Source organism: Solanum stenotomum, chromosome 10 (genome assembly GCF_019186545.1).
Source record: "Solanum stenotomum isolate F172 chromosome 10, ASM1918654v1, whole genome shotgun sequence".
NCBI lineage: Eukaryota > Viridiplantae > Streptophyta > Magnoliopsida > Solanales > Solanaceae > Solanum > Solanum stenotomum.
Genome location: NC_064291.1, coordinates 7,085,207 through 7,105,906, shown reverse-complemented (window position 1 = coordinate 7,105,906; position 20,700 = coordinate 7,085,207). Strand labels below are relative to the sequence as shown.

The following is a 20,700-nucleotide window of genomic DNA, read 5'->3' as shown; positions in this document are numbered from 1 at the left end:
GAATTCATCATCTTACCCAAGCGCAATAAGGTAGGAATTCGTTTTCTCTTTTAATTTCTAGTCAAAAAGGTTAATTGAAAGTTTTTCAAGAAGAGAACAAAACCCTAACAATAACAATTAGTCAATAACATTACGAAACACATGGAAATCCTAATAATAGAAACTATAATAAGTCGATTCTAACACTTTTCAAAATATAATAATTCCTAAAATAGTAGTAATATGATCTTTATCAACTAATGTGAGAAACCTCTAACTTGTTAACCTTCAATTCCTTGTTCCTCCAAGAATTGTGACCAACAAGCGTCAAAGAGGAAGCAGATGATCACCACACTATCATTTGACCAAGAACACAAAGAGACATGGAAAGTTGAGACAAAAGAAAAAGAGTTTCCTATTATTGAAACGAATCGGGTCGGGTCTAGACTATGGTAACTCATGATCATCACGTGTGTCTAACCAGGTGAGGGAATGGGTCAAAATGACCCTTTTACAAAGATATTCAAAACTTCTGTGGTGTAATAGGACGCTTGCAAAGTTAAGGTTTTTTTTTTATATATAAATTCGAAATAACTTTAGTAGTGACATTATGTTTTTTCTCATGCATCTATGTAAAAACATGTATATACATTTCATCGGTATCTGTGCGCAAATACAAAGCCTCGAGCCACTTGTTTTATTTAAAAATAATTAGACCGGTTTAGAGAGTCGCCACTTAATTTTTAAAGTAAAATTAAGAAAACTTTTTTTTCCAAAAGACTAAAACAGAAATCTAATGGAAATATTAAAAGGGGTTCGGGGTTCATATTAGCATTTCGAGAAGGGTTTAAAGGCACCCGAAATGTCCGCTATCATGCGGTTATCCGATAATTAACTATTTGACTAAACAGTTTTAAGAAAACACACAAACTTGAATAAGAGAAAGTAAAAATATTTACTTAATTGAAATATTTAATTCAAAATGATTATCTTTTGGGGAGTTGAATTTTTGAAATCTTAAGATTAATTTTAACAAATAAACACATAATGACAATTAAGTAAAGTATAAATTATAGGAACCACATATTATAAGTACTAAATAACATCCTATCCCTTCTAGTTTTCTATTTACCAAAAATCCCTTAAAAATGATGTTTGCGGGATACATAGCGTTGTGCACGGGATACATTAGGTTTGATACATTCCACATAGTGGGATACATAGAGTTGTGCACGGGATACATTAGGTTTGATACATTCCACATAGCGGGATACATAGCGTTGTGCACGGGATACATGCGGGATACATAGCGTTGTGCACGGGATACATAGCGTTGTGCACGGGATACATAGGTAAAATAAGGGATTTTTGAAATAAGTAGGGATAAATGAATATTAAGATAAGTAAATGAGTGTAGTTAAGTAATTTGTCCACATATGCATGAACTTCAGTAAATAGGGAGAGAAGATTTGGGCCCAAGTCTGGATCTGTCCACCTGGGCCAGTTATTGGGCCTATTTTCGTTTTGGGCCTTGACCCAATTCTTGCCCTTTTTTGTACATGTCCTAGACTAAATCTTGAAATTTATTTCTTTGGGCCTTAGGCCCATCTTCCACCTGTCCTAAACTATCAAGACAATAGCCAAATAAAAGGTGGGCTTTTGGCCCAATTGCAACACAATACAAGACATGGAATTTTGTAGGCCTTTTGGGGCCCATTTCTGCTGCAACACATTGCGTATACAACTATTGTATATCTTTGAATCACACTGTATATCAGTGCATTTTCGACTCTCGGGACCTGCATTTTCAGTTTTCCGGCCCTGTACGTCAATTTTAATGGCTGACGGACTCAAAAAGGCGGAGTTTAAGTCTTTATGACTCTCTCAAAATGCAAGGAGAAGGCGATAGGAGTTCATAATAAACTCGGACATATTTCACATGTAACAAAACAAGTAAAATATATAAGCAATACGCATAATAATTAACAAGAGAAACGGAAAGCAATAAAACACTTTGAAACAATAATCCCGAAAAAAGAAACTAACGGCGTCCCAAATACACGATTGAACTAGACTACCGTTGACCTCAAATTGGTAAAAGCATCATCAACACATAGTCCTCCTTCTTCAAATAATGTCAAAGAGTAGTAAGTAGGCTAATATAATCAACCAACAAAAATTCAAACTTTGCACTAGAAAACAAAATATAACTACATTATTTCCCATAAAGGACAAATGGATAAGGATTAATTTTTCTTTTTAAAGATGGAAGAAGAAAACCCAACAAAACACAATATAACATAGGGGCCAAACAAGTATTACAGATTATTAGAACAATATTAAATGCAAGAGAAAAGACTGCAATTAAACTAATCACTGAGACCCATTTTAGGATGAATGTACATCTTTTAGCAGATTTAACCGAAATAAAAACCTATGTGACCAAGTTATTTGGCGAAATTTTTTTTAGAGATAAGCCTAGCTATGCCACAAGAAATCATTAAGCAGTGTTACTGATTTTAAACATCAAGATTTATTAAACTATGCTAAAATATTTTCAATCCACTAGGAATTAAACAAACTACCTCGGTCGAGCTAATCCATGAAATTCAAGAGCTTAAGGCACCAAATAATATTCCAGAACAAAAGATGGAAATGCATAATGACCAAATTAAGAGGGCACACAGAGAGATGCTAAGAGCACACTGCTAACTTAAGCCAAAAAAGAAACCTATATTCACATGATACTAAAAGGAAACATAGATTATGAAGAAACAATCTATCATAAAATGGATACGAAGGTGAAAAATGACTATGTTAAAGACTGAAATTTTTGGATTTTTCGACCATTAAACAATACCAAAACAATCCAAGCTATACTTAGGCGTAAAAGAAGACTGCAAAATTCCAATCTCATTTAAAAGCCAAAGTATAAAACAACGGGTGACAAATAATACATGAGACGAGCAAAAGGGACTAACAGATTTGCAGGCATGCTTTTAAAAAGAACACAAATTCCTAAACTCAACTTGCATTCAAAGAAACTAAAGGCATTCGACATCTTCCAAACACATAACAAAAGCATGGACTCTATTTCGACAAATATGGACGGAGCAGTATCAAAATGGTCAACAAATAAACAAACAAAAATCGAAATGAGTACAACTTAGCCAAGAAATATTGAGAAGAACCATAAACAGAGGAAACCAGATTAAACAGGCGATAAATCATTTTTGAAAACGAAATACATGTATATCAATTTCAGAAAGATTAGCATGAAAAGGAAGATTTAAGCTTGAACATATCATATAAAATCCTCTTTGAATCGACAGAGGACAAAACACGATTCAACATATTGAACTCAAAATGAATGAAAGAGTCAGGAGTTGTTTACCTTGTTGCGGGCAACGAACAGGGACGGAACGAGCAGAGAGACGAAACTTTCCACACAAATACGAATCAGACAGCAAGCGAGAGGCCCAAACAACAACTCAAAATCGAACTAACTTAGAAAAAAAACGATGGTGATCAAGCTAGAAGAGTGAGACTCGAATAGAAACTAACTCTTCTTTCTCTTTTTCCAATGTATTTAGTATATATTCTATAGCTATTTTGTTGTGTTTACTTTCTTAGGGCCCGTTTGGCCATGCGATATGGTATCATGATATGGAATCATGAGACGAAATTGAAGGTTTGTTTGGACATGTGATATGAAATTTTTGTGTTGTATATTTTCTCATAAACATAAAAATCCCATAAGTTGTAAAACTATTAAAATAGTCTCAATTTTTTATTCAATCTTATCAAATAAACAAAAAATTATAAAATCGCATAATAAATTATTACAAAGTTATTTGTTCTCCACTTAAGTAATTGTTTCATCTAACTTTAATTTAATAAAAAAAATTGAATATAAATTGTAGTGTACTAGTCTTTAATATAATCCTCCCACATAGTACGTACAATTTCCTCACATTGAACTTGCATTTCTCGATCATGTGACCGAGAAGACGAACCAACATTGTTACTTTGAGCCATTTGTTGGTCAATATCCTCCGCAACTATATCTTCATGTTCATAGACCAGAAATATTTCATCACTATTTTGGTATTCTCACAAATAATTATGTAACACTGCACAATCTATGACAATTTTCACTTGTGTATCAATATCATAATGGTTCATGCCTTGTTTCAGTATTCTAAATCTATTTTTTCAAGCTCCAAAAGTTCGTTCAATCACATTGCGCAGAGATGAATGCCTATAGTTAAATAGTTCTTTGGAATTTTGAGGCTCTCTTTCACTTCCTCGGTAATCTTGCAAATGATAGCGTAGTCCTTTGTATGGAGCTAAAAATCCTTTTGTGTTTCGGAAACCAGCATCAACAACATAATATTTATCTACCAAAAACATTTTATAAAGAATTACTGAAAGCATATGTGACGTAAATGAGACATCTTTGTGTGTAAATAAATAATATTTATTCTAAGGATGCAATTTAAAGTTACCATGTGGTGGAAATGGAAATTGTGACGTTGGTTCAACAAGTGCATTCTCAAGTAATTTACTATCATGTGCAGTACCTTTCCAACCAGCAACAACAAAGGTAAATCGCATATCAAAATCACAAGCACATAAGACATTTTGTGATGTTCTTCCTTTGCGATTACGATATGCTTGTTCCACCGCTTTAGGAACCTCCCCTTCTATATATGTTCCATCAATCGCACCACCACAATCCTACCAAATAAAAAATACATCAATATTAGTTTAGTGAACATAAAATAAATTGGAAGCATTATAGAATGCACTTCATAAAAATAATGTTTGTAAGAGTAATAAAAATAGTGCTTCCAAGACAATGCAAAGTCATAAAATAATTATTATCTCTTTAAACAAAGTTGATAGGAAATATGTAACTAAATACTAATAACTTGCACAGAAAATATAAATGTGCACTTATTAAGGCCATAAAATAAATTTATTAATGTGATTGAACGTTTACCTTAAACCAAGGCCAAAATCGAGTATTATGTAGAATTTTGGAATGTACACCATTCATATTTTTTGGTTGTATAAATGCTGGTGTCATCTTGCTAATTGCCTCAACAACTATTTTAACATGCCGGTTAATTGTTTCAAGTGAATGTTGAAAAGTTTCACTTGCCGAGCGTTGACTATCATTTCGTGCAATGATGGTTAGAAAAATACCCAAAGCCTCCTCAATTTGAACCCGCGTGGTCCGATGCTCAATTGGCAACAAGTTATTTTGTTTGATAAAACTAACAAGCTAACAAAATATTTCAGGATAAAACCGCAGAGATTCATACATACGCATGCGATGTCCACAAAGAAGTTCATTGATTCATACCATACCAGGCCTAGATGTATGTTGTTGTGTTCGACATAACAACCTATGTTCTCGTTTGACTTGTTCGATATGTTCAACTGCTGCAACGTAGAAAATAACATCCTCAATGTCGCTATCAGACTCACTAGCAGTACTTGATATGCTCATATCTCTCAACTACTCTTACAAATTACCTATAAAGTAGAAAAAAAACATACATTAGTGAGTAAATATTAACATAGAAGTTAAATACACTAAGATAAAAATTAACAAACATCACTGACTTCTAACTATTTACAAGAAAAAATCAATAGTTAAATATTATAGAATAATGAAATTTTAAAAAGTTATCACAAGTTTGAGTCAAAAACACTTTTAATAAAATTTAATAAAAGATATTATAACTAGTCCACTTGACTAAATATTAATAACTAATTGATCAAATATTTCCCAAGTCCTCAATCCATTGGACTTGATATTCTTCAGTCATGTGAACGGACATTTTGCGAATACTAAGATTAAGAAGTGCGCGTCACCGCCAATGAAAATTGTCTTTATCAATATTATGCTTAGTCATGAGATTTTACAGTTGAATAATCACAACTTGCTCAGAGTAGATATCAAACTCATTATGTGTTGACGATTGTGCTTGTTCCCGTTCTTGTTTCTCTTTTTCTTTTTCTTCCTCTTTATCTCTCTTCCACTTCAAGTGTTCTTTCAAATTATTAAATATGCCTTCGGTTGTTGTAGATCTATTTTTTTATGGCGAGAAGATGTGATACCATCAGTTGGAATAGATACATCACACGCAGTTCACTTTCCACTGTCATTGTCGTTGTCGGTATTCACACTCATAGGCTGATATACGTCTTCAGTATTAACAGAATTGTAGTCACAAGAAAATATGTCGTCCTCCACTTCAACAGGTTTATCTATTGCTGGTTGTGAAACATGCATTGTAGTGTAGACAACATGGTTACCTGTGGCAATTGATTTTCCAAAAATCTCATCCAATAAATCATACTAATTAAGTCCTTTAAGTTTGAACTTGGAAATATTAACACCTTTTTTTCTTTTTTCCTGAAAAAGATATAAAATAAAATGGTCACATTTTATGAAAGGTCACATAATGAAAAGGAAAATACACAATACTAATCAATCAAGCTTATTGCCACATGTTGTCTCCAAATATCAGAAGGACAAGTGATTTGTGTTTGTTTCAGGATCCCAACCATAACCGGAACAGGACTGAAGTAAGTCCTTGAAATCCTTTAAATCTTTCTTTAATGCTCTACATTTCGTCTTAATGCGATTTTCATCATAATAATCTTGCTTGCCAGTTTTAGTCCAAAACTCATCGATGATTACCCTCCAACGTGGACCGCTGATTGTAGAACCATTAAATGCATGTTTTCTTGCATTGTCATGTAAGACCTCAATGAGGGCTGGTATGTCCTCTTTTGACCATTTTTCAACATTTGAACCCCGGGGTCTACTCATTCTTTTATGTTTCTACAATATAATAATAATATGATAAAAAAATTGTATTTGCTATACTCACTTTGATTTACATAAAACTGAAAAAACTTGTTTCACATGAACACCAAAATATTAATTAAAATTTTAGCTTATGCTTACCCTGTTAACTGGTGGAGGCGCAATCACTGAATTTTCGTCCGAAATTTCAAAATCGTCTTGACAAGTTATGTTCATTGTATTCTAGTTTCAAAAAAATATTCCAAAGTAACTAGCAATAAATGAGAACATAGGAAATTTATATCTATTCCTAAATCTAGTTAAACAATTAGAAAAAACTATAAATCTAGTCATACAAATTAAAAATTGAAAGAGTAGAGAATATTTAACTCACTTTGAAAATGATAGAAGACTTTTAGGTCAATTTCATTTGCTTTGTTGTTCAATAAATATAACTATGGGTTGTTTTATATATAGAACTATTGGCTCTTCAAAGTTTTATGATTGAGCATAAATTATTATGCATTTAAGCCTACCAACCTAACTTTATTGGAGTAAATAAGACAACACATTTCACTGCATGTTCAATCTAACTTTCAACCTAACTTTCACTTCTCATCAATATATTTGAGTAAATGAAACACCTTTCACAGGCTCTTCAAGATTTTATTACTTCACAATCGTGAGGTGTGAGTTAAAGTGACAATATGTTGGTGAAAATAATAAATTTTAAAAAGTAATGATGTGATTATAAATTTTATTTACATATGAAATAAATGGTTAGTAGATATAAATGTGGGGTTGTTTTAACAAAATATAAACTCATGGATCAATTATTGTATTAAAATATCTCAAATCATGATATGAAATTACCATATAATTCCATATCATGGTTTTTGGAGAATATGGTATCACTTCTCATGATATGGAATCATGAGATGGAATCAGTGTAAAATCGCATGTCCAAACACTGATTCCATCTCACGATACCATATCGTGATATGGTATCGCATGGCCAAACGCCTACTTAGTGTTTTTTCTCAAAAAATCCAACCACCAACAATGAACAAGGAGGAGGTTTATATAGATGGGAATTAGGGTTCACCATTTTTTGGGGGGGGGGGGAACGTGAAACCCGGATAAGGATAAGGACCAACCTTTTGAAATTCAAAAAATCATCCCCAAGAATAAAGGAAAAAGCTGAATTTTGCTTGAATTCACCCGAATTTGAAAGGGAAAGGGGCGAGGCGGACGTCCCATATTGCTCCATCGTCCTCGAAATGCCACGCAGCTCAATCCAAGTCTAGAAAGATGAATCTGCAGGTGCTTTTCACTGGAATCGCGGTTGGAACAGTACTATCGTACTAGGTGAAGAAGACGACGCGTCCTCTGCTTGGAGCCGTTGGAATTTCTACTTTTCGTGTATTTTGACGTTGCTGTTTGGAATCGTTTGAGGAGCCAACGTCATTTGGTTGCTGTTTGCGCAATAGTTGATGTTGTTTCCGTCTATTTGACGCAGCGTGATCGTTTGTTGCTGCTTCTTTGTCGCGTGAAGAGACGTTGTGACGCTGTTGTTCTTTCACGCGTCTGGACTGCTGAGTTTCTATTAAGAGGAAAAGAAATGAGTCGGGTCTGGGAAAAAGAGTGGGCTGATGCAGTGGAGAACAAAAGGGAGTTGGGTCTTCTGGAAATAAGAAAAATATGGGCTGCTGAAGTGAATTCTGAGTGAATGACCACACTTTGGTTTCTAATTGCTTTAAAATTAGAAAGGATTAAGATGGGGCAAAGGGGTTAGATTTGCAAACACAAAATAGCTAGATGAATTGGAATTATAGCCGTAAAGAATTCAAAACATAGCCGAATTGAGCTAATTAGCAAATTTGGTTAAGATTCAAATAAGATAAATTAATATTAATTAATTAACGAGCTTCTTAATTTAAACAAAATAAAATAATTAACTTAATTATAAACTAATAACTAAAAAAGATAAGCATAATTTAAACTAAACTAATTTACTAAAAACTTACTAAAATTAAAATCTTTTTGAGATGATTTTCAAAATGTTTATAAAATATACTAATTATATAAAACATATATATTAGTTAAAATTTATAAAAATGATAAAATCGATTAAAAGTAACTTGAAAAATATTTTGAACTTTATAAAATCTAATTATTTCAAATCGTTTGGAATTTAAGAAGCTCGATGACTAATCTATTATGTGGAGGTCCAAAATTGGGTGTCAAACAACTGTCTCTCATTTGACTTGGATTGATGAAAGAGATTCGAGGAATATGAAATTGACGAATCCAATTTTGACCGACCACATCTTCATCTTTTGGAAAAGGGATTTGGTACGGACTTTAGGAATTATGACCGAACCCGGAAGTGGGTTTCTTACATATCTCAGGCTATATGAGAATTCATTTCACTTGTAGTTCGATATGCTCAATTTTATGCACGATTTTGAAAGAATTCAAAAGTCATTCCGATATCGAATAATGAGGGGACCGAAATGCTCGAGAATAAGATTTAAGAGCGAATGTTGGGATACAATTGAGTTTTCAACACTGATCCCGCCTACATATCCCTTAACTTAGGGAATCGAGCTGTTTGTAGTTCAACTCAATCGGTTGAAAAGGAAATCCATTATGCAAGCTAACCTTTGATTCTGGAAAAGCGACAAAGTAAGTTGAATATGAAAAGGAGGCTCACAACCTCTTAGCCATGAATGTGGCTTGCTTCACACCCATAAATAGGAACTTGCGCGGACATAATTTCCAAAGCCCCTAGCGCATTGTCACTTGGATTAGAAAGCTACTTTCGGTGAAAACAAAAAATTTTCAGATGCGAAACTGAAACTGAGAAACCTAAAGAAAAACCCACATGCCTTCTGATAGGGGTGTGGTTTGATTGTGGTGGAAGTCACTCTTCAGCTTGCGTCCTAAGAGTTTGATACTCCTCTTTGGACTATGTCCCAGTTCGCTGCTAAGAAAAAGTTCTACGTTGTGCTGTATCCTTTTTGATGTCGTTCGCACCTGTGGTTTATTTTGGAAAATTCATCCTTTCGGATGCTCTCGACAAAGACTGAGATGAAACTCATTAGGATAAAAAATGTAGTTCAAATGGGGAGATAACGTCTTTTACCGTGTTAACACTTAATTGCTCTCATTGAACATTTGACGTCAACTTCATCAGACTTGATGTAAAGCAAATAAAGCTTCTGTCTCATATTTGCAATATAATCTCCAATGTACTCTTTCTTTGATGTTGAAGTAATAAAATAGGCTGATGTAATATGTTGATAGTTCTTTTGATGTCGTTGTTGATGATTTTATTGATGTCGTTCTTGCAAATGAAAGTGATGCAACTGATGTTGATTTTCTTGTGATGGGTGAATCTTTCTCTTACGATGCACGACTCCTTTCTCTTTGATACATGACTTCTTTCTCTTTGTGACGTATGACTCCTTCTCTTTGATACATGACTTCTTTCTCTTTGTGACGCATGACTCCTTTCTCTTGCGATGCATGACTTCTTTCTCTTTGTGATACATGACTCCTTTCTCTTTGATGATGCATAACTCTTTTCTCTTTGTGCATGACTCCTTCTCTTTGACACATGACTACTTTCTCTTGATGATGCATGACTCTTTTCTCTTTGTGATGCCTCCCTGGTAACGAACGAAGAAAATGCTTCACCGAACAACATAACTGATCTTCTGGGTGGCGATATCGTCTTAATCGACAATACAAATAAAAATGTCCTCAGAGTAGTGGTATCATCTCATTCGACAATACAACATAAATGACTCTTCGTGTAGTAATATTATCATGTCTGATAATAAGATGCAGATAACGTCCTCCAGGTATTTTCAGTTGATGGAAAACAGTAAAATGTCTTTTGTCAGGATTTTCATTTGTTCCATTTCTGAACACAGTTGTATGTTCATCATGGACCTCACCTTGATAAGAATTTAAATGAAATAATGCTACTTATATTCTCAATTCTTTGTCATAAAAAGCATAAATTTTTTCCTGCATTTAGAGAAAAATTATCAATTTTGGGGAGCTCATCGCCCTTGTGACTTCTCCATATTAATTGAATGGAGGAATATGCTAATCTTGAGGCAAACCTATAAACCTGCATCTACAGAAAAATTGTTAGTTTAAAAAATGAACTGGTCTGTGTCGATCTCTTCGATTGTCTGTTCTTTGTCTTGCTATTTCCGGTTGATTTCTCCGATCTCCCGCCTCTTAGTAGATAAGTAAAAAATTGAAACATGAAAGAATTTTTTTTAAGGAAAATACATTTTCGAAAAGTAATATTTGAAAAAGGTCACTGTCAAATGTCATGTCACGTCAAGCTTAGCGAACGCCTTTGAAGTTAATACTTCGAGGTCTACCGATTAGTTGTTGAGAAGTATTCAAAGTTGTTCCCACCGCCGATGAACCTTATTGAAATTTTGAGGTCATCCTCAAAAATTTCTGTCCTAGTTAACTGTCTTTGTGTATCTTTAACTGTTGATGAACAAACCATGGAATTTTTTAGATCCTCTAAAAAATTCTGTCCCAATTGCAATTCTCAATGTAACTTCAGTCTTGACTTGTTGGAGAGATCTTCTTCTTGAGAATTTTTTGGTCCCTCTCAAAAATTTTGTCCCAGTTTCTACTGTAAAGAAAAAATAGAAATCTTATGAGAGATATGACCGAACCGTTGTGGTGCCTACGCATCCCGTTGAAGCAGGAATCAGGTCAAACGTAGTTCCCCTTTCTCGAGGATTAACAAAAATAAGGAAATAAAACAAGGAACCGATCGAGGCCAACATAGGCCACCTATGTATCTCAATCTTGAGAATTCAGGTCAGACGTAGTTCATTACAAAGGGGTAAAGTTCTAAACAGAAACGATTACAAGCAAATAGAACAATTACAAGGAAATAACAGAAATACAGACTAAAACTTCACACATAATATCTTTTGACAGCATCTAAGTTGATCAGTTTCGGTTATTCGGTGCTATCTATCTCCGACAGGACCAAGACACCTCCGGATAACACTTTACGAACCATGTAGGGTCCTTGCCAATTTGGTGCAATTTCCCTTTGTACTCATCCTGATGAAGAAAAATGTGTTTAAGGACCAACTGGCCAATTTCGAATATTCTGGCTCTTACTTTCTTGTAGAAAGCATGAATCATTCTTTGTCGATACAGTTGACCATGAAAAACAACAACCATTCTCTTCTCATCAATCAATGTTAATTGATCAATCCGCTTGCGAACCCAGTCAACATCACTCAATTAAGCTTCTTGGATGATTCTCAATGAAGGTATTTCAACTTCGGTAGGTATAACTGTTTCTGTTCCATATACTAATAAGTATGGAGTTGCTCCAATTGATGTTCCGACAGTCGTTCTGTATCCCAACAAAGCATACGACAGCATATCTTGCCTGCCTCTGTGATTGTCGATCATTTTCCTCAAAATCTTCTTGATATTCTTGTTAGCGGCTTCTACAACTCCATTCATTTGGGGATGATAAGCGGTTGAGTTTCGGTGAGTAATCTTGAATTATTCACATATCTCTCTTATCAAGTGACTGTTGAGATTTGCTCCATTATCGGTAATGATGGATTCTGGTACTCCGAACCTACATATCAAATTATTGTGCACGAAATCAACTACAACTTTCTTGGTCATCGACTTATACGAAGTTGTTTCCACCCACTTGGTGAAATAGTCAATGGCAACCAAAATGAATCTGTGTCCTTTAGAGGCGGCTGACTCTATTGGACCAATGACATCCATGCCCCAAGCTACGAAAGGCCAAGGCGAACTCGTAGCATTGAGTTCACGAGGCGGCACTTGAATCAAATCACCATGCACTTGACATTTATGACAATTTTGCACAAAGTTGTAACAATCATGCTTCATAGTCATCCAAAAGTAACCGGCTCGGAGGATCTTCTTCGCCAAGGTGAGCCCATTCATATGCGTACCACAAACTCCAGCGTGTATCTGTTCCATAAGCTTCACAGATTCACTAGTGCCAACGCATCTGAGAAGACCTAAGTCTGGAGTCCTCCTATAAAGGATTTCTCCACTTGGAAAGAAATTATTAGTCATACGACGTATTGATTTCTTCTGATTAAACGTTGCATTCTCAGGATAAGTTCCGGTCTCCAAATACTTCTTGATGTCAAAATACCAAGGTAAACTATCTGGTTCCACTTCAATATATGAACAATGAACAAACTGCTCTTTTATCTCTATATCCACTGGATCAATGTAACTTGTATCTGGATGTTTAATCATTGATGCGATGCTGGCAAGAGCATCGGCTAACTCATTTTGTGTCCTAGGAGTGTGTCTGAATTCAATCTTGCAAAATGTCTTACACAACTTCTGTATATACTGCACATACAGTGTGATCTTTGGGTTTTTCACGGCCCATTCTCTTTGAACCTGATGAATCAGCAAATTTGAATCTCCAATAACCAGAAGCTCATGAACATTCATGTCGATGGCCATCTTCAAACCAAGGATGCAAGTGTCGTATTCTGCCATGTTGTTCGTGCAATCAAATCGGAGTTTAGCCGCCATAAGATAGTGCTGACCAGATTCTGACACTAAGACTGCCCCGATACATTTCCCTTGGTGGTTTGCCGCTCCATCAAAGAATACTTTCCAACCACGGTATGCTTCAGAAATATCACCCACAAATGCTACTTCTTCATCGGGAAAATTATTCTTTAGCGGTTTATACTCTTCATCAACTGGATTTTCCGCAAGGTGATCAGCCAAGGCTTGTGCCTTTATCGCTTTTTGAATCACACACAATGTCAAACTCACTCAAAAGCATTTGCCATTTAGCCAACTTCCCATTCGGCATTGCTTTCTGGAAAATATATCTCAACGGGTTTATTCTGGAAATAAGGTATGTGGTATAAGAAGACAAATAATGTCTCAACTTCTGAGCGATCTAAGTCAAAGCACAACATATTCTCTCCAAAAGAGTGTAACATGCCTCATATGGAGTGAATTTCTTGCTCACGTAATAAATGGCTCAATCCTTCTTCCCAGTTTCATCATGTTGACCAAGAATACATCCAAATGTATTATCCGAGATAGACATATATATCAACAATGGACTCCCTTATCGTGGAGGAACTAACATCGGCGGATTGGACAAATAATTCTTGATGGCATCAAAAGCAGTTTGACATTCTCCGATCCACTTTGTCAGGGCATCTTTTTTCAACAACTTAAAGGTGGGCTCGCACACTATGGTGGATTGAGTTATGAATCGGCTAATGTAATTCAACCTTCCCAAGAAACTCATCTCTTTCTTGGTCTTCAGAGGAGGTAACTCTTGAATCGTTTTGATTTTGGAAGGGTTAAGCTCAATGTCCCTCTTACTGACTATAAATCCCAACAGCTTACCAGCTGTCACTCCAAAAGCACATTTGGCGGGATTTAACTTCAAATTATATCGACACAGGCGATCAAAGAACTTTCTCAAGTGATTAAAGTGATCCGAACTCTCGCAAGATTTGATTATGACATCATCTACATATACCTCAATCTCCTTATGAATCATATCATGAAAGATGGTTTTCATAGCCCTCGTATAAGTAGCACTGGCATTCTTGAGGCCAAAAGGCATCACCCGATAATGATATACACCCCAAGGCGTAATAAAGGCTGTCTTTCCCATGTAGTGCTGAGGCCTATACTGAATCATTAGCCAGTATCCGTCGTACCGGTGCCTTTTTTCTTCCCAATTTTCAAACCGCATCTCTCCCCTCTTACTTTTCATCCATGCGTTGAGCTCCCCAAAATCGCGCTTCATGCTTTCTAATTCTTGGGTTACACCATTGAAGGCGTATTTATCCTCCTCTTTCTTTCAGAGAAATTCCTCGTGCATTTCCTGGGCTTTCTTTATGACCTCTCTCAATTCTATCAAAGCCTTGGATTCTTTGTCCTCCAAACTGCGGTAGATGTTTGGAACTAGGAAGGAGATGCCTTGCAAATTGTCTTTCAACCAAGCTTTGTAATTTTCATATACCCAGCATTAAATTGGTATGCGGCAATGGTGTCTTTATCCATTCGTACTACTTTTTCCCATTATCACAACATCTCTGAAGCCTTAGACATTCTATCATCCCCGATGTCAAACACATAGATATGGTAGTATGTGTTTGGGGGGTGTAGTTTGCTTTCTTCCAAACTGCCTCAGGACCCAGATGGGTACATATCGATGGATACCCCGAATACCTGGTAGAGGAAGTACAAGTTGTTTGTCGCCTCATACTATGGTATTTTTCAAGAAGAAACGGTCGAACATCCACTGAATATCTTCTTCTCTTAATTCGGAGAAATCTGAGCCAATCTTTCTCTGGTTCTCCTTTTTTCTAAATCTGCCCCAAACAACATATCATTCAAACTCTTAAGAGAATTATGCTCATCGAGAGTATGGAGCTTTTGAGTCTTGTGTCCCTTCGCCAAGTGGCTCATTATCCACCATTGGAGAAAGAGGTTATAGCCCTGAAAGTAACGATGCCCTTTTCTACACTTCCCTAAAGCACGGATATGTCAGATAGGATGACAACGATGGGATAATACTTCACTTGATTCTGGTTCTCATGCCTGTAGAATAGAGTGTTTGCTAGCATGATTATCCGGGTGTTGTTACTGAGGCTTGGGCCTTAGGGAAAAACCATAGTACCTAACAATGCAATAGTGAACGCCAGGGATCTGATCCCATCCCATTCTCTAAAAGTAACCCTGAACTCTTGGTTATGATTTGCGTAGAAGCTTGCATGTCCAAATATGATATAGAGATCCCTGAAAGCGATGCTTGACCCAAGAGCCCAGTGTGCGCAATCCTTTCTTAATCCGAGCCACTTTGTAATTTCTCCGACAGTAGGCTTGTTAGGGATTAGGATGTCCTCATGTTTTCTTACTCTTCTTTCAAGCCCTGTACCTACAGTATCTATGCCATCTCGAATTTGCTCGATAGTCGGGGTGATTTCCATGGTTCCAAATCGGAACACCATTTTCTCATTGTCCCAGTAGCCGGTGAGGATTTCGATCAGTTCGGGTCATCCAACCATGTTGATAAGCCCTGTCAAGGCTCCTACATATTTGTTGAGGTCCTTTCTGTGAAAAACGTTGAGGTCATTGTACCATTACTTAAGCAAATCTGGGGCCCTTACAACCATGTCGAACTTTAAAAACTGAGCCATACCTACAAAATAGAGCACAATTAGGATTCCTGCCCCCTCCCCCCTAATAGGTAACAATCAGGTTTCCATACATACATATTTCAAATGTCAAATAATATGATATGTCATTAGGTCGTGAATCTTGGACATGATTTTTGACGGTTTTGCTAATGGACTTAATACTCATTGGGTATTAAGCCGTCTTAGAATAATGCTTAGATTTGGATTTGGTTTTGCTCTACTCTAGGTTGACTAGAATTGGTTTAGAAATGACGGGTTACCCGAGTCGGACGAACAACAGGGTGATGTCTAATAAACGACGTTGGATAACCATAAACCAACTATTCGTTTATCACTTCCAAAGAATTCAAATTGTGTTTTTCTGAAGGACAGTTGTGGTAAGCCACGCAACCACCTTTTTTCCTAATGTAAACTATTTGTCATTTGGCAGAATCAATGCGATGAAATGCCACAGTTTAATAATTTACAAGAATTGAAACAAGTAAGCAAATAAACAAATAGCCAAATAAATTAATCTTAAGGTTAAAACCCATTCAATTTCCCAGCAAATTCGTTATTTAGTTTTATTTAAAAATAATTAGACCGATTTAGAGAGTCGTCACTTAATTTTTAAAGTAAAATTAAGAACACTATTTTTTCCAAAAGACAAACAGAAATCTAATGGAAATATTAAAAGGGGGTTCGGAGTTCATATTAGCATTTCGAGAAGGGTTTAAAGACACTCAAAATGTCCGCTAACACGCGGTTATCCGATAATTAACTATTTGACTAAACAATTTTAAGAAAACACACAAACTTGAATAAGAGAAAGTAAAAATATTTACTTAATTTTAAATATTTAATTCAAAATGGTTATCTTTTGGGGAGTTGAATTTTTGAAACCTTAAAATTAGTTTTAACAAATAAACACATAATGACAATTAAGTAGATAGGGAAAGAAGATTTGGGCCCAAGTCTGGATCTGTCCGCTTGGGCCAGTACTTGGGCCCATTTTTTCGTTTTAGGGCAAAATTCATGCCCCTTTTTTGTACCTGTCCTAGGCTAAATCTTGAAATTTATTTCTTTGGGCCTTAGGCCCATCTTCACTGGTCCTAAACTATCAAGACAATACCCAAATAAAAGGTGGGATTTCGGCCCAATTTTAACACAATACAAGACATGGAATTTTGTAGGCCTTTTGGGGCCATTTGTGCTGCAACACATCGCGTATATAACTATTGTATATCTTTGTATCACACTGTATATCAGTGCATTTTCGACTCCCGAGACAGACATTTTCAGTTTTCCAACCCTGTACATCAATTTTAATGGCTGGCTGACTCAAAGAGGTAGAGTTTAAGCCTTTATGGCTCTTTCGAAATGCAAGGAGAAGGCGATAGGAGATCATAATGAACTCGGACAAATTTCACATGTAACAAAAGAAGTAAAATATATAAGCAATACTCATAATAATTAACAAGAGAAACGGAAAGCAATAAAACACTTTGAAACAATAATCCCGAAAAAAAACTAACGACGTCCCGAATACACGATTGAACTAGACTACCGTTGACCTCAAATTGGTAAAAACATTATTAACACATAGTCCTCCTTCTTCAAATAATGTCAAAGAGTAGTAATATTAGGCTAATATAATCAACCAACAAAAATTAAAACTTTGCACTAGAAAACAAAATATAACTACATCACTTCCCAGACAAATGGATAAGGATCAATTTTTCTTTTTAAAGATGGAAGAAGAAAACCCAACAAAACACAATATAACATAGAGGCCAAACAAGCATTACAGATTATTAGAACAATATTAAATGCAAGAGAAAAGACTGCAATTTAACTAATCATTGAGAGCCATTTTAGGATGAATGTACATCTTTTAGCAGATTTAACTGAAATAAAAACCTATGTGACTAAGTCATTTGAAAAATAATAATAATTAGAGATAAGCATAGCTATGCCACAAGAAATCATCAAGCAGTGTTACTGATTTTAAACATCAAGATTTACCAAACTATACTAAAATATTTTCAATCCACTAGGAATTAAACAAACTACCTCGGTCGAGCTAATCCATGAAATTCAAGAGCTTAAGGCACCAAATAATATTCCAGAACAAAAGATGAAAATGCATGATGACCAAATTAAGAGGGCACACAGAGAGATACTTAGAGCACACTGCTAACTTAAGCCGAAAAAGAAACATATATTCACATGATACTAAAAGGAAACATAGATTATGAAGAAACAATCTATCATAAAATGGATACGAAGGTGAAAAATGACTGTTAAAGACTAAAATTTCCAGATTTTTTAACCATTAAACAATACCAAAACAATCCAAGCTATACTTAGGCATAAAAGAAGATAGCAAAATTTCAATCTCATTTAAAAGCCAAAACAACCGGTGAAAAATAATACAGGAGTCGAGCAGAAGGAACTAACAGATTTGCAGGCATGCTTTTAAAAGAACACAAATTACTAAACTCAACTTGCATTCAAAGAAACTAAACGCATCCGACATCTTCCAAACACATAGCAAAAACATGGACTCTATTTCGACAAATATGGACAGAGCAGTATCAAAATCATCAACAAATAAACAAACAAAAATCAAAATGAGTACAACTTAGCCGAGAAATCTTGAGAAGAACCATAAATAGTGGAAACCAGATTAAACAGGCGATAAATCATTTTTGAAAATGAAATACATGTATATAAATTTCAAAAAGATTATCATGAAAAGGAAGATTTAAACTTGAACATATTAGATAAAATCCTCTTGTTGCGGGCAACGAACAGGGACGGGACGAGCAAAGAGACGAATCCTTCCACACAAATACAAACCGGACAACAAGCGAGAGGCCCAAACAGCAACTCAAAATCGAAATAACTTAGAAAAAAACGATGGTGATCAAGCTAGAAGAGTGAGACTCAAACAAAAACTAACTCTTCTTTCTCTTTTTCCAATGTATTTAGTATATATTCTATAGCTATTTTTCTGTGTTTACTTTCTTAGTGTTTTTTCTCAAAAAATCCAACCACCAACCATGAACAAGGAGGAGGTTTATATAGATGGGAATTAGGGTTCATCATTTGGGGGAAAAAATGTGGAAACCGAATAAGGATAGGGCCCAACCTCTTGAAATTTAAAAAATCCTCCGCAAGAATAATGGAAAAAGTTGAATTTTGCTTGAATTCACCCGAATTTGAAAGGGAAAGGGGTGAGGCGAACGTCCCATATTGCTCCATCGTCCTCAAAATGCCACGCAACTCAATCCAAGGCTAGAAGGACGAATTTGCATGTGCTTTTCGCTGGAATCGCGGCTAGAGCAGTACTATCATACTAGGTGAAGAAGATGACGCGTCCTCTGCTTGGAGCCATTGGAATTTTTTCTTTCTGTGTATTTTGACGTTGCCGATTGGAATCGTTTGAGGAGCCAATGTCATTTGGTTGCTGTTTGTGTAATAATTGATGTTGTTTCCGTCTATTTGACGTCGCGTGAAGAGACGTTGTGATACTGTTGTTCTTTCACGCATCTGGACTATTGCGTTTCTATTGAGAGGAAAAAAAATGGGCCGGGTCTGAGAAAAAGAGTGGGCTGATGCAGTGGAGAACAAAAGGGAGTTGGGTCTTCTGGAAATTAGAAAAATATGGGTTGCAGAAGTGGAAAGGGTTGCTGGAAATTCTGAGTGAATGACCTAACTTTGGTTTCTAATTGGTTTAAAAATAGAAAGGATTAAGATGGGGGAAAAAGGTTAGATTTGCGAACACAAAATAGCTAGATGAATTGCAATTATGGCCGTAAAGAATTCAAAACATTGCCAAATTGAGCTAATTAGCAAATTTGGTTAAGATTCAAATAAGATAAATTAATATTAATTAATTAATGAGCTTCTTAATTTTAACAAAATAAAATAATTAACTTAATTATAAACTAATAACTAAAAAAGATAAGCATAATTTAAACTAAACTAATTTTTAAAAAAACTTACTAAAATTAAAATCTTTTTGAGATGATTTTCAAAATGTTTATAAAATATACTAATTATATACCAAATTATATAAAACATATATATTAGTTAAAAATTATAAAAATGATAAAATCAATTAAAAGTAACTTGAAAAATATTTTGAACTTTATAAAAACTAATTATTTCAAATCATTTGGAATTTAAGAAGCTCGATGACTAATCTATTATGTGGAGGTCCAAAATTGGGTGTCAACACAACTGATAAGGAACAATACTTTAAATCTAAATAATAACAACGTGCCTAGAATAGTCTATAAAGTGGGGCTAAAAATGATAAAAAAGTACGAAGACCTTACCTCATCTCAGAGGTAGAAAGACTATTTTCAGTAGACCTATTTGGCTCAAGAAATAGCATTCAAAGTAGTTTAGAGAAAAAGTAACATACGTACATGAAATTGCAAATAGTAACGAAAAACAAACAGTAACTACAACAAAACATTGTGATATATAGTCGAAGTAATTAAGCAACCACAAACAATAACATAAATCAAAGGACAAGAAATTACAATTAGGAAATACTACAACTAATAGTATGGACGGATAAAAAAACATCACACTTCTATCTACTATCCTTCTACCCTAATGTGTGTCATCCACAAATTCCTATCTAAGGTCATA

The 20,700-nt window shown here is 35.1% G+C and overlaps 1 protein-coding gene across 1 annotated transcript; it reads right to left on the bottom strand.

Annotated features, from left to right (window-relative positions):
* Positions 1-12,376: 12,376 nt before the first annotated feature.
* Positions 12,377-14,657, bottom strand: LOC125841784 (uncharacterized). The gene is made up of 4 exons (XM_049520951.1): positions 14,385-14,657; positions 14,225-14,285; positions 12,591-13,626; positions 12,377-12,455 (listed from the first exon to the last, which is right to left on the bottom strand). The coding sequence occupies exons 1-4, from the start codon at positions 14,655-14,657 to the stop codon at positions 12,377-12,379; spliced, it is 1,449 nt and encodes a 482-aa protein (XP_049376908.1).
* Between the last annotated feature and the right edge of the window lie 6,043 nt (positions 14,658-20,700).